The following is an 18,660-nucleotide window of genomic DNA, read 5'->3' as shown; positions in this document are numbered from 1 at the left end:
ATCACCTCAGTGAGCCCTTGCTCACTGCACTCTCTTTACAATTGCAAATGAACCAATCAGACAGGTCTTCTTCGGTTTAGACAAGAAAGATGTAAGTTTATAAGCCTTATCACTTTAACCTGGTTAAAATTACTAAAATACGCGACACAACCCGCTCGCATGCATTTGAGAGGTGCACACACACAAATAGATACAGAGGGGAAGAAAAAACTGGTGGGGTTGAAGTAGAGTTTGTAATAAATGGAATACAGATACGGTTCTTAGTGTCCTTGATTGAAGTGAAGGTCTTGGAGTCCTCGCTGGGGCCAGGTGCACAGTTCCAAGCTTGCTTCTCTGGCATCAGAAGGCCAAAGAAGGACTTTGTCTGTAGTCTTGAAGTTTAAGCTGCCACCGTGGGCTCACTGGGACTTTGCTGGAGAGAGAGACAGAGAGAGAAAGAGACTTTTCTTCTGCCAGTCCACTTGCAGTCTATTTCTTCTCTATGAGGCACAATTCAAAAATCCCCAGTCTGGCCAGCAGGTAGGTCATGTGACCATCTTTTTGTTTGAAACAGCAACTTCTTAGAGGGTTGTTGGATTTCAAAACTTTTCAGACACACTTGGTGAGGGGTGGAGTTCTGGCTCTTACACAGTCAAAGGATGTTGATCACCACTATTGACAAAACCCATCTCACTAATTGAATCAGCGAGCACTCCTAATGTCTCTCTATTTGGCTGTCTCTCAGCTATTCCTTGTCTTCTCAGAATGCAAATGTGCAACCATGTTTTCAGCTCGTCAGTTCAGCTTTTTTTAAACAAGTTATTTTCAATGTCCAGTAAAAAAGTTTCAAGCAGTGTCCCATATAAAATTAATGTTTCCATATGGCAGGTGTGATTTCTGTCACAAAGTGTCACAGACCTGAAACATTAATTCTGTTTCTCTCTACACAGATACTGCCAGACCTGCTGAGTATTTCCAGCACTTTCTGGTCTAATTTCAGAGTTCCAGCATCCACCGTATTTTACGGTTTGTAACCTTGGTGTCACATTTGACCCTGAAATGAGCTTCCGAACTCATATTTGTGCATCACTAAGACTGCCTATTTCCACCTCCCAAACATTGCCTGACTTCGCCCTGTCCCAGCTCATCTGTTGCTGAAACCCTCATTCATGCCGACCATTCTAATGCACTGTCAGATTATCAATCTTTAGGATTAACAATTTAGGAGGGACTGCTGCCAGTTTCCTATTAGCAGTGGTTCCTGCATCTGTTATAAACATGTAGGAAAATAGGAACTGTAAAATTGGATACTTGAGTACTATTGTTATGTTAAAATATAGCCATCGATCTGTATCGGAAAGTTGGGATTAGCTCAAAGAGCCTCAGGTAGTGAGAGGTTAGGGGCCAATTCTTATTTTAGCAGTCTTCAAGGATGTCTGAAAAATTGTACAACCCAATTTTGTGTGAGACATTTATTTAAATCATCCTTCGGCTGTAGGACATTGGTCCCTAGCTTTGAAACTTGTTGCACCCATTTTATTGGCATAAAACAGACTTAACATGGTCAAATTTCTTTGTCTTAATATCCTGTAATCAATATTGAGCTGTGTTCATTGTTTGAATGGCTGAAAAAGACATTTAATATTGTGCTCTTCTGTTTCCACTGAAGTTAAGCTACATCAGAATAGTCATGAAATATCACAATTGGGACATTTACTCTTGAGTTGCCAATCTCATTGTATAAGAACAGACACATTTAAACACAAGGACAAATTTACCATATTAAATTGTACAGCTCAAGATCTATTTGCAGTCTTTAGCTCTCTAACAACAGTGCACACCTATTCTTACCCCAAACTAAATTAAATATGGGAAAGCATAACTTATGTATGCTATCGGCATTTTACACAACACAGGTCCCAATCATGTAGAAGGAACTTCTAAGCTGACAAAGTTTAATGCGAGTCAAACAACATTTTGAAACTTTAGCCCTGTGAAATTAAAACATTCCTGATTAATCATTGTAGTTGAAAACAATGGTTGTGGGCAATCTTTTTGACTCGATTAATTATATATTCAGACAACATTTTGTCCATTATTATGATTTTTAAACTGGAGGGAAAATGGTTTAAAAAATTAAAGACTTCCACTTTCCAGACATTCATAAAGTCTTTCAAACATTTTTACACGACAAACAAGCCATCATTTCTGAGCTTCCCCCAAAAAGAAAATATTGATTGAAATTGCATCTCGCTGATACAACAGTGAAACATATGTTGAGCTCTGCTTCACCAACAAGGATTGATGTACAACGCTCTTCAGAGTACTCTACAAAGCAACAAAAGAATGATTCAAACTAGAGCGGAATATCTCCACAACATCACCCCTACCTCCTTCAGTGATGGCACTCAATATAATCAAAGTAGCAAAGGGAAGAAGACAGCTCATTTTGCTTAGACTTTTACTGTAGAACATTGTCACCATAAGCTTCTTCCAATGTCCGAGCAGAATAAAACCTCACTCAGAATACATCTGGATCACTGGACACTTATGTAGGACACAGCTCCTTTTCGGCTGCCCCTTGCTGAAATGGCTTCTTTTATTGGTGGAATCTGGCCTTTGCTGCCATGGTAACTGGTTCGATTCTGATTTCTGTTCATCGTTCCGCTGTGTTGGATGAATCTGCACAAAGGAATGTGGAAGAGAGTTAAAAAATGTGAATACATTCAGAATACGTAGAAGCAATCATTTTCTTTTCAAACTTTGGTAAATGAATAGGTAAGAAAAGCAGATTAGTATGAAAAAGCTGAATACAAATTAACACAAGGGACAAGTGCTACAATTATATTTGAATATTCAGTTAAACAGAAAATATGCTCTTTCACTGGCTGCTGCAGACTGCGTATAAATATTAGTACTAGCATTCCTACAAACTTTCACGTTGGTTTGCACTGGTGCTACTGTCAAAAACATTTAATTCACAACATTTAGATTTCAGTACATCCTCAGACAGCTAAGTGAACTTATATCTGATAGGAAATAATTTGCCTTTGCGTGTTCGATCTAGTTTCCAACTAAAAAGTTCAAATATGAAGTCTTGGAAGTTTCTAATGTTAGAAAGATTTTACTAACTGATTCAGAGAGTGTTTCATACACTTTAGAGCAGTGTGACTAGGGCATTGCTGCCTGCAATATGGACAGTAAAACCAGACCATTAAAGATGAGCCAGAATTGAGAAACACCCTGAAAGAAGGGGCAGGATTTTCCTGCAGGCTTCAGGACCCCGACATTAGGACTAACCGGGGGTCCTGAGCCTGCACTTTCCAGCAGCAAGGCCAGCAAGACGATATTCCTGGAGGTGGTCTCCTAATTGGCGACTTCGAGGCTTTCCATCCCATTAAGGACATTGGTGGGCCCCTGATACTGCTGGCGCAATCACAGGCCGGCAGCTCAGACACCTCGGCAGCCCCACAGGGAGAAGTAGGCACTTCTGAGGTAGGTCGGGGATCGAGAGGGCACCTCAACATGGAGGTGGCCTTGGAGGGACCAACATGCAGGCCCTTCGGATCAGGGGGAAACCCCCTCTGAATGTATCATTGGGTTTGCGGGGTCTGCCTTTCCTGCCAGTGACCCCTCTTTGGAGGGATAGAGCCTCTGTCTCCGATGGTCCCCACGATTGCCACAGAGAATGCCACTCCAAACTGGCAAAATCCCAGCCAGCACTCTAAATAGCCTCTAATTGGGGCCTTAAATGTGCAGATTGGCAGTCAATCTGTTTCCCCGCCTGCCTCTGGGAAACCTCCCTGGCGACCAGAAAGCATTGGGGAGCTCTTCTGACACGGCTTCCTGCTATTTTCCTGGGCCCCTCGCCTCCAACCCAGACCACCCTGAGCCTGGGAAAATTCAACCCAGGAAGTCCCAGTAGAACCTCCACTGGTATATTAATACATCACATCACAGAGCAATCAGATACCAATCTGCACATCAAAATATCACGGGCCAAATTGCTCCATTTGTGGAGCTCCAAGTAGCGAGTTCCAAATCTGCACTTGCTGAAGTTTGGGAAGGGGTCATCAGTCTTCCTTCTCCATCTCTAAGTAATGTTGAAAATTCATTTTTGCAGTGAATAATTAACATGTTTAAAAACTGACAACATAAAGGATATTATAGTGGTCCATTTTCCTGCCTCCTTCCCCTGCCAGGTACTGCACAGGTACAGCATTTGCAAGATGTGCTACACCTGTCCAGGCCAAGTTGGATTAACTTTGGTGTGCCGAGCCAATAGCATGGTCCAGTCCCAACCCTTGATAGAGGTTTGCCCTCTGTTAGGACATTGCTCTAGAAACTGCAGACAGAAAGTGTTGTATTATCTCTTTCTAGACTGCTACAAACAAAGCTGAAGGGCAGCTATAAATGTTTGAATGCAAAGTTTCAATGGAGACTTGATGTTGCTTCAGCTTACACGTGATAACAGGAGAACTGAATCACGTGATATTGCATCTCTTCCTGTAATGACATATATATTAGCATAATCATACATTTAAATGGTTATATTTAACATACTAACAAATACACTATCACAACAGTAATGGGTTTGCGGCAGGTGGTGAGGGAACCTACTTGACCTTGTCCTCACCAATCTACCTGTCGCAGATGCATCTGTCCATGACAGTATTGGTAGGTGTGACCACCGTACAGTCCATGTGGAGACCAAGTCCCGCCTTCACATTGAGGATACCCACCATCGTGTTGTGTGGCACTACCACCGTGCTAAATGTGAAAGATTTCTAACAGATCGAGCAACTCAAAACTGGGCATGTGGACCATGAGCAGCAGGAGAATTGTACTTAACAACAATCTGTAACCTCATGGCTCGGCATATCCCCCACTCTACCATTACCATCAAGCCAGGAGACCAACCCTGTTTCATTGAAGAGTGCAGGAGAGCATGCCAGGAGCAGCACCAGGCATTCCTAAAAATGAGGTGTCAGCCTGGTGAAGCTACAACATAGCACTACTTGCATGCCAAAGAGCGGAAGCCACATGCAATAGTCAGGGCTAAGCGATCCCACAACCAACAGATCAGATCTAAGCTCTGCAATCCTGCCACATCCAGTCATGAATGATGGTTGACAATTAAATATCTGACAGGAGGAGGAGGCTCCACAAATATCCCCATCCTTAATGATGGGGTAGCCCAGCACATCAGTGCAAAAGACAAGGCTGACGCATTTGCATCCATCTTCAGCCAGAAGTGCCAAGTGGATAATCCATCTCGGCCTCCTCCTGAGGTTCCCAGCATCACAGATGCCAGTGTTCAGCCAATGCGATTGACTCCACGTGATATCAAGAAAGGGCTGAAGGCACTGGATACTGCAAAGGCTATAGGTCCTGACAACATTCCGGCAATAGTACTGAAGACCTGTGCTCCAGAACTAGCTGCGCGACTAGCCAAGCTGTTCCAGTATAGCTACAACATTGGCATCTATCGGCAATGTGGAAAATTTGATTTGATTTGAAGATACAGCACTGAAACAGGCCCTTCGGCCCACCGAATCTGTGCCGACCATTAACCACCCATTTATACTAATCCTACATTCCTACCACATCCTCACCTGTCCCTATATTCCCCTACCACCTACCTATACTAGGGGCAATTCATAATGGCCAATTTACCTATCAACCTGCAAGTCTTTTGGCTGTGGGAGGAAACCAGAGAACCTGTAGGAAACCCACGCAGACACAGGGAGAACTTGCAAACTCCACACAGGCAGTACCCAGAATTGAACCCGGGTCACTGGAGCTGTGAGGCTGCAGTGCTAACCACTGCGCCACTGTGCCGCAGGTATGTCCTGTACACAAAAAGCAGAACAAATCCAACCAGGCCAATTACCGCCCTATCAGTCTACTCTCAGTCATCAGCAAAGTGATGGAAGAGGTTATTGACAGTGCTATAAAGCAGCACTTGCTCAGCAATAACCTGCTCAGTGACACTCAGTTTGGGTGTCCTGACTTCATCACAGCCTTGGTCCAAACATGGAAGAGTGATTGCCCTTGACATCAAGGCAGCATTTGACTGAGGATGGCATCAAGGAACCCTAGCAAAACTGGGCAATGGAAATCAAGGGAAACCCTCTGCTGTTTGGAGTCATACCGAGCACAAAGGAAGATGGTTGTGGTTGTTGGAAGTCAATCATCTCATGCCCAGGACATCACTGCAGGAGTTCCTCAGGGTCATGTCTTAGGCCCAACCATCTTCAGCTGCTTCATCAATGACCTTCCCTCCATCATAAGATCAGAAGTGGGGATGTTCGCTGGTAATTTCTCAATGTTCAGCACCATTTGCGACTCCTCAGATACTGAAGCAGTCCGTGTCCAGAGGCAGCAATATCCAGGCTTGGGCTGGTAAGTGGCAAGTAACATTCGCGCCACACAAGTGGCAGGCAATGACCATCTCAAACAAGAAAGAATCTAACCATCTCCCCTTGATGTTCAATGGCATTACCATCGCTGAATCCTCAATTATCAACATCCTGGAGATTACCATTGAAACTGAACTAGAGTAGCCACGTAAATACCGTGGCTACAAGAGGAGGTCAGAGGCTGGCAATTCTGCGAGGGTAACTTACCTCCTGACTCCCCAAAGCCTGTCCACCATCTACAAGGAAAAAGTCAGGAGTGTGATAGAATACTCTCCACTTGCCTGGCTGGTTGCAGCTCCAACAACACTCAAGAAGCTTGACACCATCCAGGTCAAAGCAGTCTGCTTGATTAGCACCCCATCCATCACCTTCAACATTCACTCTCTCCACCACTGACGCACAGTGGCAGCAGTGTTTACCATCTACAAGATGGGCGGCACAGTGGCGCAGTGGTTAGCACTGCAGCCTCACAGCTCCAGGGACCCGGGTTCGATTCTGGGTACTGCCTGTGTGGAGTTTGCAAGTTCTCCCTGTGTCTGCGTGGGTTTTCTCCGGGTGCTCCGGTTTCCTCCCACAAGCCAAAAGACTTGCAGGTTGGTAGGTAAATTGACCATTATAAATTGTCACTAGTATAGGTAGGTGGTAGGGAAATATAGGGACAGGTGGGGATGTTTGGTAGGAATATGGGATTAGTGTAGGATTAGTATAAATGGGTGGTTGATGGTCGGCACAGACTCGGTGGGCCGAAGGGCCTGTTTCAGTGCTGTATAAAAAAAAAAGATGCACTGCAGCAACTCATCAAGGCTCCTTCGACAGCACCTTCCAAACCTGCGACCTCTACCACCTAGAAGGACAAGTGTAGCAGATGTATGGGAACACCACCACCTGCAAGTTCCCCTCCAAGTCACACACCATCCTGACTTGGAACTATATCACCTTTCCTTCACTGTCTTTGGGTCAAAATCCTGAAAATCCCTTCTTACTCGCACTGTTGGTATACCTACACCCCAAGGACTGTAGCGGTTCAAGAAGGCAGCTCACCACCACCATCTCAAGGCCAATCATGGATGGACAATAAATGCTGGCATAGCCAGTGATGCCCACATCCTATGAACGAATAAAAAAAATGGAGCAGGAGGGTACAAGTGCCACCCACTTGTTGACCAATTTCAATCGGGGGTCCTACAAGCTGCATTGGAACCTCAATTTGCAGATGCTAGGCACCTAACACCTGTTTCAGGCAGGCAGGTGGACTGGACAATAGGGATCAACCGACATCCAATTTGGCAGCCTGCAATTTCTGGTGCGATCAGGGATGGGAGATTGCAACGTGAAATTTGTCCCCCAAATGACTTAAAGCTCAACAAATGGGTGCAATGATGTTGAATTTCTTCCCCTATATGGCACATTTAAGGAAATCACAGCACAAATATTTTGGCACACATTAATGTTTTGCATGAGTGCAATTCCTTTAAGTCATACTCATAGAGCACATCCCTTTTTTGTGGTTGTTTTGAACAGCATACTATAAAATCCCAAATTGCACTACATCAGAATCAAATTTCAAGAGAAGCTCATGGAGATCAAACAAAGTGTAAAACCAATTCTGCAGAGGAAAGAAAACATCCCCTTCCATCATTCCTCTTTTCTGTCCATTAATAAAATATCCTGGTGCAAACATTTTTAAATAGACCTTGTAATTTGGCCTTTAGGTGTCAGCTCTGGCCCAATTAGTACCACTTTTGCCTTGTAAGTCAGAAGATTCAGGGCTCAAGTTCCACTGCAGGACCTGAGGATAAAATTCCAAGCTGTCACTCCAGTGCAGTACTGAAGCAATGCTGCACTGTTGGAGGTGCTGTATTTTGGATGATACATTACACCAAGGCCCCTTCAGGTAGATGTAAAAGATCCCATGGCACTATTTTGAAGAAGAGCAGGGAAGTTATCGCTGGTGTCCTGGTCAATATTTATCCCTCAATCAGCATTACGAAAACAGATTATCTGGTTGTTATCACATTGCTGTTTGTGGGATCTTGCTGTGTGCAAATTGGCTGGTGCGTTTCCTACATTACAACAGTGACTACACTTCAAAAAAATACTTCATTGGCTGTAAAGCATTTTGGGTCATCCTGTTGCCATGAAAGACACTATATAAATGCAAGTCTTTCTTTTTTATTTAGGACCACCTATAAATTATAATTATGCACATGAAACCACTATTTCATGGAGATAAGAATTGAACTGAGAATTCTGCTGCTTTAAGTGCATTGACAATATGTTGTATTTTACTGTAATTTTTTTAAGGAATTATACAACAAACACTTCTTCTAAAAGACATGAGCTCCATGGGTACTAATCAATGTTAATCAGGTTTTGAACACATACAGGGACACGCGCTCTTGGTTATTGACTAACTGTCCACTTGTAAAGTAATTTCTTCTGGCAGATTTCTCCCATTCCTATTTGAGATAGATAATACTGCTATTGAGCTAAGCCTGATGTACCGAAAGCAACACCATACATCATATGCCTGTTTATTTATGCAATGCTAATTCTCATCTTTTCACAGCTTATTATTTAAACCTTTTTTTAGGTCAAGCAGATAGAAAACTGGGTTAAAAGTCAAAGAAAAAGTCTGATAACTTATATTTCCATTGCTGAGTCTCCCACCATCAGCATCTTGTGAATTAGAATTGACCAGAAGTTGAAATGGACTAATTATGTCAATACCATGGCTACAAAGGCAGGACAGAGGCTGGGTACTCTGGGATAACTGACTCACCTCCCAGCTTATTCACTATCTACAAGGCTCAAATCAGGAATGTTCACCACCCACCTGGATGGGCGCAGTCACAATAGAACTTTAAAAACTCAACACCATTCGGGACATAGCAGCCCTGTCTCCAGGCTAGATGTGCACCCCCCTCCAACACCAGCATACAGAGGCTACAATATGTTTGATGAACTGCAATGATTCACCAAAGTAACTTTGACAGCACCTCCCTCTCCTGTGATCTCAATTGCTGAGAAGAATACAAACAGAAATGTCGAAGGAAACACCATCTCTTCCAAGTTCCGTTCCAAATCAAAGATCATTCTGACATGGACATGTATCATGGTCCCTTCAGACAACACGACGTCAGTATCCTGGCACTTCCTATCTAACACCATTGTGGGTGTACACTCACCCCAAAAATTGCATCAACTCAAGACAGCCAAACACCCACTCTGAGGACACTGGAGGTGGACAATAAATACAACTCTGACAGAGGCAACATCCTGGAATAAATTTTAAAAATTGTAATAGGCAATAACTATTTATTCTAGTTGGATAGGAATGTAGCATTTTTGGCCAACATGCACTATGGGTTGGAAACTATGCAGAGACAAATGACCAGCTATCTATCAGCAATTTCTATGAAAGCTTCAGAAATTAAGTTGCAAAGGTCTGGAAGGGTCCCAGCTTTTTCAGTCAGTACTCCCTCTTCATTTTTACATAGTAACACAGGAGGATCTTTTCGGACTGCCATTATCAACTCAAATGTCTTGTCACATATTGAGAAGTAGCAACACAGGAGCTGAATGGTGACCAACCATGATGAATGCGCAATATGTGAACTCTAAAACATGACTAAGGGAGTAAAGAGAGGTCAGCCGTGTGAATTTCTGTTTTGGTATTTTATATGACCTTTCTTTTGACTTTCAGTTGTGATTGAATTAGTTATTACACATCTCATGGAATTCTGTAAAATTTGTGTTTCATATTTATCACAGAATCATATAATCATAGAAATTTATGGCATAGAAGGAGGCCATTTGGGCCGTTGTATCTATGCAGGCCAGAAAAGAGCTATCCAGCCTAATACCACTTTCCAGCTCTTGGTCCATAGCCTTATAGGTTACGGCATATTATATTATGCACTCAACCTGTTCCATTTTTACACACCAATGTATCAGAATTGTTGACCAGGGAAGGAAAGGTAAATATTTTGACTTTAAAAAGAATTAATTGATTGTGAATATTTGCACATTACAAAGGATTGCTTTATTGATTCTTAAAGAAAACCAGCTGCTAACAGTCACATACCTAAGCCAATTCCCTCAATAATTCCATCAGTTCCTACATTACGACAGTGACTACAGTTCAAAAGTATATAATTGGCTGGTAAGTGCTTTGCAACATTCTGAGATCATGAAATGCACAATCTAAATGCCAGTTTTTTTTGGTTCCCCATTGAAATAGAACTGTCGAAAGAGAAAATTAAAGGGTAGCAATGCTCTCTTAACAGAATGTATGACATTATATTTAAAACAACACTGTCTTCATGAAAGACATTTTTGGAAAACTTTTGTGGGGCTGAAATTGGTCTTTGCCTGCAGCGTGAAACAGACTCAAGGCAAATTGGCAGCCCTGTTTTACACAGCGCCCGATTTTCTTTTCCATTTCGAAGGTGCGGGAAGAAAGTCTTGATCAGCAGCTGGCTAAAAGGGGTTTGATATCAGGGTCTGATTTTATGGGTGCTGCTTCTATCAGGGAAGCCTCATCAACTGGCAGTGAATCATGGGTGCACAGCCCACAATTTTCTGTTCATTATGGAGCACATCACAATTATCAGGCTGGCAGGTGAGGCTCTCTGCAGTGGTACATTTTCCGAAAATTGGCAGAGAAATGTGTCCGTTAAATAAAGCGTGATTGCACCAACAGTGGATGTTCAGGAATTATGTCGAATTGAAAAGGATTTATAGCATAGAAACAGGCTATTCAGGCCAATAGCTTCACATTAAATGCATCTATACTATTGGCCTCAACTGTTCCCTGTGGTAGCAAGTTACACATTTTAAACACTCTTTGGGTAAAGAAGTAGGTTGAGACAAATTAGGTCATAGTTAATACTATGTTTTACTTTAGCCTATTCCCTGCTGGAATCATTGTTACATGTGGTGAAATGTAGGCCGGAATTCTACGCACCCCCCCCCCCACCGAAAGAGCGGGCTGGTGGCAGGCGTGGGGGCAGGGGTGAGGAATGGAGTGGGAGGCTGGGAGGCTGGGAGGGCCCTTCCCGTCCCGCTCCCACCTCTGCTTCCAATTAATGGCCACTTAAGGGCCTCCACCCGCCGCTACGGGGATTTTGCATTTGGCAGGCGGGCAGCTGAGTCCTCAGGAAAGCTGCCTGATAAAATTAGGCGGCCTTCTGGCAGCCTGCGGGGAGGGTGCCCTCCTGATCGGGCACCCTGCACCCCATGGAGGGCCGCCCCCAAAGCCCTAACCACCCCAACGCCCAACACACACACCCCCTGCCCCGCTAACCTTTGTCTCGCTGGGGCCTGACTGATTGCCCCAGCGAGGCCCCAACAACCTACCTCTTTTCCGGGGCTGGGTGTAGTCCCAGCAGTGACCACCGCTCCTAGTAGTGCTCTTGGCACTAAGAGCTGCCAGCCCACTGATTGGCCGGCAGCTCCATTAGGCGGGACTTCCTGCCTCAACGAGGTGGAAGTCCCGGCCAAGACCAATTAAGGGCCTGGGGACCGTAAAATCCAGTCTGGATCTCCAGGGTCAGCAGAGGCGCGATCACTACTGACTTTTTGGCTGGTGGAAGGGTCCCCCGCCCGTGCCCCCACCCCCCCACCCAGTGTAAAATCTAGCCCATAGTTACCATTATATCCAAAGCACATAATAATCAAGTCTCTAAACCACACTGAAAAAAATTGATATAGACAATAAATATTAGCTACTTTGAACAGCTAAAACAAATGAGCTCTTTTAAGGAACAGTTCACCTGCTAAATGGCTGCCTGCCAGCATTAAGTTCTGTCTGTCTTTCATCAAAGGATTCCTTGAGCTTCCTCACAATAAGATCATAAGAACATAAGAAATAGGACCAGCAATAGATCATTTGGCCCTTTGAGCCTACTCCATCATTCAATACGATGATGGTTAATCTTCTGCCTCAAGTCCACTTTCCCATCTGCTCCCCATATCCCTTGATTTCCTGAGAGACCAAAAATCTGTCTACCTTAGCCTTAAATATACTCAACGATGGAGCATCCACAACTCTCTGGGGGAGACAATTCCACAACACTTAGTGTGAAGAAATTTCTCCTCATCTCAGTCCAAAATGATTGGCCCCTTATCCTAGTACTGTGCCCCCGTGTTCTAGATTCCCAGACAGGGGAAACAACCTCTCAGTGTCCCTTCAGGATCTTGGTGCTGATTTAAAAGATTAATCCTAAACTGTCACAAAGTAAAATTATCCATGTTATCATTAGTTAGAATATATAATTGACTATCATTTTGCTATTTTTCATTCTCACTGAAACAGTGAAAAGTCAATCAGTAAATCAGTTTGAGTAAATCTGTTTCTCTTCCTGTTTCCTGTTAGTTCAGTTCAAAGAGACCTCAACCTTTGAAAAATGATTTGTATTTTAGCCAAATGTATTCCAGATGCCAAGCACTTCTAACAACATTAATTATGTTTAATTAAATTATTCCCTATTAAAGAATAATTTGTCAATATTCCCACTGCATTCCTTGGATCGTCAAAGACGCCAGGTGTTGTCATACTTCATCTATGTAGATAATTAACACGTTAATGTGTAAAGGATATGTTACAAATCATCAGAATTAGGTACATAATCAGACAAGACTAACTCAAAACTCAGAGACTTCACATACAGCATAGAAACAGGCCATTCAGCCCAACTGCTTCAGTCTGATGCTTATGGTCCACATGAGCCTCCTCCCACTTCTTACATCTACCCCATCAGTATAACCTGCTATTCCTTTCTTCCTCATGTGTCTATCCAACTTCCTCCTAAATGTATCTATGATTTTGTTTTCCATTTTGTTGAATTTATCCTCAAAACAAGATATGTTATGGAACATTTACCCCACCTTTTCTGCAGTCAGAACTAAGGACTTCTGGTTCTAACAGAGCCTGGATTTAGCTTCAGGGTTACGTTCCTTCTACAAGGGAATCAAGGGATATTAGTTTACAGCGGGAAAGTGAATTTGAGGTAGAAGATCAGCCATGATCTTGTTGAAAAGCGGTGCAGACTCGAGGAGTTGTATGGCCTACTCCTGCTCCTATTTCTTATGTTCTTATGTCACTGTTCCAACAATTCACCTCAACCACTGGTACATGTAACATTTCCCTTAGAGATTTGAAACAAATAAGATTTAAAATTTGAACAGACTGTGGACAATATTTAGCTCAGTTTAGTTGCCACCAAATTTTACAAACCAGGCTCTCCTTTATTCCTTTATTTCTCCTTTATTATTATCTCCTGTATTTGCAGAAGGCAGCTTCCAGGAGCCGGCCTGCCCCCCTTATGTGTTGAAACTTAACATTGGTGTGAAGGGAATGTGGTGAAAACCATGGTGAGCAATCTGTCCCTCGGCCCTAGGGCCACAATAGATATATAACAGATTGCTCCTGAGCATGCATCTGCCATTCTTGTGGAATCTGAACACATTTTCAGTGGGACGGGGGTTTCAACAACCGCAAGAATATATCCCTGGTTTTCTGAGGTTAGAAAACTGTAATTTTTAATTGGGCTTCCTGGAAAGGGATTAGGAGTTAGGCAGCACTGTACGATTGGCTGTGCTCCCTGTTCAATTTTTTTAAAATTGAAAATGTAAAAATAAATGCTGCTTCCACTACCCATAGCAACACGTGAGGCGGTGGGGGGGGGCGGAGACTTTATCCTTGAGCACAATGTTGCTATGGCATATTTTTGGCAACCTGTTACACTCATTTGCATACTATTACACCTGCCTTCCCAAATATATATAGAGATATTGTACGTTTCCTGTCACTTCCAGCAAGAACACCAGAAATGGCAGGGATGAGTGGAGCAGCTTTTCTCACCCAAGCCCACTCAAGTTAATTCTAAGGGGTTGCCATACTTTGAGTGGAAAATCTAGATCCTGATCTCTCTGATTTTCAGATAAACACCATGCTGATAGCCCATGCATTTCAGGCTAATCTACAAATTATTCAAATGGAGAAATAAATAAGCACAGGGAAACAACAATTTGCATTTACATAGCACCTTTAACGTAGTAAGATGTCTGAAGGCACGTCACAGAAGTGTTATCAAGCAAACTTTGCTGCATAAAGGGATATTAGGACAGTTGACAAAAAGTTTAGTCAAAGCGGTAGCCTTTAAGATGCGTCTCAAACGAGGAATTAGAGGTAGAGAAGCAGAGAGGGGGAATACTCCAAAGCTTTGGGTTTCAGCAACAGAAGGCTTAGCTGCCAATGGTGGTGAAAGGAAAATTGGGGCAAATGTGCAAAATGTGCAGAATTGTGGAAGCACAGAGATCTCGGAGGGTTGTAAGGCTGGAGGAGGTTAGAGAGACAGAGAGAGGTGAGGTCATGGTGGAATTTGAAGACAAAGATGAGAATTATAAAACCGAGCAGTTGGTGGATCAGCAGCCAATGTAAGTTAGAAACAAGTTAACCCTGTAGATTAAATTAGTAAGGGGTAGGAAGTGTCTAGTCTTGTCCAGGCATCATGATTGTCAGACAGGTTTGATGGACTAGCCCATCATTTTTGTATGTATTCCTTAATTTTCATCCATAAACACTGTAGTCTCTCCCCATCATAGTCTCTAACTGTTTGTAAAATGATTCCAGAGTTTTCCATCCATTTCTCAGAAGTCCATTCCATCTGTTGAAGAAGAATTTCCTGACATTAATCCTAAATTTGGCTTTCACTGCTTTGAACCTGAGTTCATATATATATCGCAACACACACACACACACACACACACACACACACACACACACACACACACACACACACACACACACACACACACACACACACACACACACACACACACACACACACACACACACACACACACACACACACACACACACACACACACACCAGGTGAGGATTCGTAAAAGCAGCCTGCAGTTATTTCTTTCACTGCCGAGGAACTGAAAACCTTGCTGGCATCTTATGATTAAGAAAAAAGGAAGATTTGCATTTGTGTTTGCATTTTATTAGCTCAGAATGTCCCAAAGTGTTTTACAGCCAACAAAGTACTTTTGAAGTGTAGTCATTGTTGTAATGTAGGAAGCCCAGCAGCCAATTTGTGCACAGCAAGATCCCACAAACAGCACCGTGATAATGATCAGGTAATGTGTTTTTGTGGTGCTGGTTGAGGGATAAATATTGGTCAGAATGGGAAACCAAAGGCACAATCAAAGAGGAAAGTTTTGAAGAGGGCTTTGAAAGCAGCAAAGTAGGTGACAAGGTGGAGGGAACTTGTTTGCAATTTTAGATGGCAGGAGTTCAGTTGTTGAATGACTACCAAGGGATGAGGAGAGTCTGGCATTAGAGGACTGGAGTTGTGCACATGGGAGATCACTGCAGCAGTGTAGGTGATTTGAAAACAAGGATAAGAAATTTGAAACCAACATGTTGAGGCGCAATGACTCAACGAGTCTTGGAGAGTAAAGTAACAATGAGAGTGTGTGACTTAGTGCTGGTGAGGACATTGGCTGCAGTGTTTTCGATGGGTTGAAGCTTGTCGAAGGTTGATGATGGGAAGCCAAATAGGAGTACATTGGTGAAGTCAAGCAGTGACATGATGAAGTCATGAATTAAGGTTTTGACAGTCGCAAGGGAGTAACAGAGGTGGTTAATGTCACACAAGAAAGTGGGACAAATTTCAGGAGGAAGCTGAGCTCAATGTAGCCTTGGTCCTGCCAATTTTAAGCTGGGCGAAACTCCTCCAGCTGGAAAGAAAGCAAAGTATAAAAATCAAATAAAAAGCAGAAAATGCTGGAAATACTCAGCAGGTCAGGCAGCATCTGTGGACAGAGAAACAGAGTTAATGTTTCAGGTCTGTGACCTTTCATCAGAACTGACAAAGGTTAGAAAAGAATTATGTTTTAAGCAAGTGAAGTGGTGGGTGGTGGGGGTGCAGTGGTTGGTGGGGAAGAGAACTAAAGGGTAGGTGTGTGATAGGGCAGGAGAGATTAAATAACAAAGCTGTCCTGGGACAAAGGCAAAGAGTGTGTTAATGCTTGTGGCGAAAGACAAAGCATTAGTCCAAAGAGAGTGTTAATGGCAGAATAATGAGCAGCTCTGACTACATGAAAAACAGGAACATGGTTAAAATATAAAATAAAAAATATAAAAATGTAAAAAAAAAGGTCAATCATGCTCTGAAATTATTGAACTCAATGTTGAGTCCGTAAGGCTGTAGAGTGCCTAATCAAAAGATCAGGTGCTGCTCCTCGCTTCGCAAAGCGGTCACCCTATCTGCGGATCACCTCCGCTCAGTCCGAAAGAGTGACCCTGAGCTTCCAGTCGCTTGCCATTTCAACACCACCCCCCACCGCTCTCATGCCCACATCTCTGTCTTTGGCCTGCCCAGTGTTCCAGTGAACATCAACGCAAGCTCGAGGAGCAGCACCTAATCTTTTGATTATGCATTCTACAGCCTTGCGGACTGAACATTGAATTCAATAATTTCAGAGCATGACTGGCCTTTTTTCACATTTTTATATTTATTTTATTTAGAGTCATAGAGTCGTATAGCATAGAAACAGGCTCTTCGGCCCACCATGTCCATGCCGACCATAATGCCTATCTATACTAATCCCACCTGCCTGTGTTAATTCCATATCCCTCTATGCCTTGCTCATTCAAGTACATGCCCAGATGCCTCTTAAATGTTGCTACTGTTCCTGCCTCCACCACCTCCTCAGGCAGCTCATTCCACATACCCACTATTCTTTGTGTGAAAAATTTACCCCTTTGATCCCCTTTAAACCTCCTCCCTCTCATCTTAAATCTATGCCCTCTAGTTTTAGTCACCCCTACCATGGGAAACAGACTCTGACTATCTACCCTATCTATGCCTCTCATAATTTGATATACCTCTATCATGTCCCCTCTCAGCCTCCTTCGCTCCAGGGAAAACAGACCCAGCCTATTCAATCTCCCTTTATAATTCAAGCCCTCCAAACCAGGCAACATCCTTGTGAATCTTTTCCGCACCCTCTCTCGCTTAATCACATCTTTCCTGTAGTGCAGCGACCAGAACTGCACACAGTACTCTGAATGCGGCCAAACCAACGTTATGTACAACTGTAACATGATGTCCCAACTCTTGTACTCAATGCCTTGGCCGATGAAGGCAAGCATGCCATACGCCTTCTTCACCACCCTGTCTACCTGTGTTGCCACTTTCAGGGAACTATGTACTTGCACCCCAAGGTCTCTCTGCCCAACAACACTCCCCAGGGCCCTGCCATTCACTGTATATGTCCTGCCCTGGTTTAACTTCCCAAAATGCATCACTTCGCACTTGTCTGCGTTAAATTCCATTTGCCAATTCCTTGTCCACGTTCCCAGTTTATCTATATCCTGTTGTAACCTTAGACAACCTTCTTCACTGTCCACTATACCACCAATTTTGGTATCATCTGCAAACTTACTAATCATGCCCCCTACATTCACATCCAAGTCATTAATATATATGACAAACAACAGAGGGCCCAGCACCGATCCTGCAGCACACCACTGGTCACCGGCCTCCAATCTGATAAACAACCCTCCACTACCACCCTCTGCCTCCTATCACCAAGCCAATTTTGTATCCAATTGGCTAGCTCACCCTGGATCCCATGTGTTCGAACCTTCTGGACCAGCCTACCATACGGGACCTTGTCAAAGGCCTTGCTAAAGTCCATGTAGACAACGTCCATCGCCCTGCCCTCGTCAATCCTCTTGGTCACCTCCTCGAAAAACTCAATCAAATTCGTGAGACATGATTTCCCACGCACAAAGCCATGCTAACTATCCCTAATCAGACCATGCCTTGCCAGATGCATATAAATCCTGTCTCTCAGAATCCCTTCCAATAACTTTCCCACCACTGATGTAAGGCTCACCGGCCTGTAGTTCCCTGGCTTATGACTGCTGCCCTTCTTAAATAAAGGCACAACATTAGCTATCCTCCAATCTTCTGGTACCTCACCCGTGGCTAACGATGATACAAAAATCTCTGCCAGAGCCCCAGCAATCCCCTCCCTTGCTTCCCATAGCATCCTAGGATACACCTGGTCAGGCCCTGGGGATTTATCCACCTTAATGCACTTCAAAACCTCCAACACCTCCTCCTTTGTAATGTTGATATGCTCCAGGATATCGCTGTTCCCTCCCTCGAACTCACTAGCTTCCATGACCTTCTCCACGGTAAATACAGACGAGAAGTATTCATTTAAGACCTC

At 43.5% G+C, this 18,660-nt stretch overlaps 1 protein-coding gene across 1 annotated transcript in view; it reads right to left on the bottom strand.

The window, feature by feature from the left end:
• The window catches only part of LOC137384397 (BTB/POZ domain-containing protein 17-like), a 204,725-nt gene that overhangs the window by 14,601 nt on the left and 171,464 nt on the right, over window positions 1–18,660 (bottom strand). The window contains exon 2 of the mRNA XM_068058376.1: window positions 2,370–2,661. Coding sequence (XP_067914477.1) covers window positions 2,370–2,463 — 94 coding nt within the window. The 5' untranslated portion in view covers window positions 2,464–2,661. The remainder of the gene's footprint in view (window positions 1–2,369; window positions 2,662–18,660) is intronic.

Source organism: Heterodontus francisci, chromosome 26 (assembly GCF_036365525.1).
Source record: "Heterodontus francisci isolate sHetFra1 chromosome 26, sHetFra1.hap1, whole genome shotgun sequence".
NCBI lineage: Eukaryota > Metazoa > Chordata > Chondrichthyes > Heterodontiformes > Heterodontidae > Heterodontus > Heterodontus francisci.
This window is presented reverse-complemented; position numbering and strand designations above follow the sequence as displayed.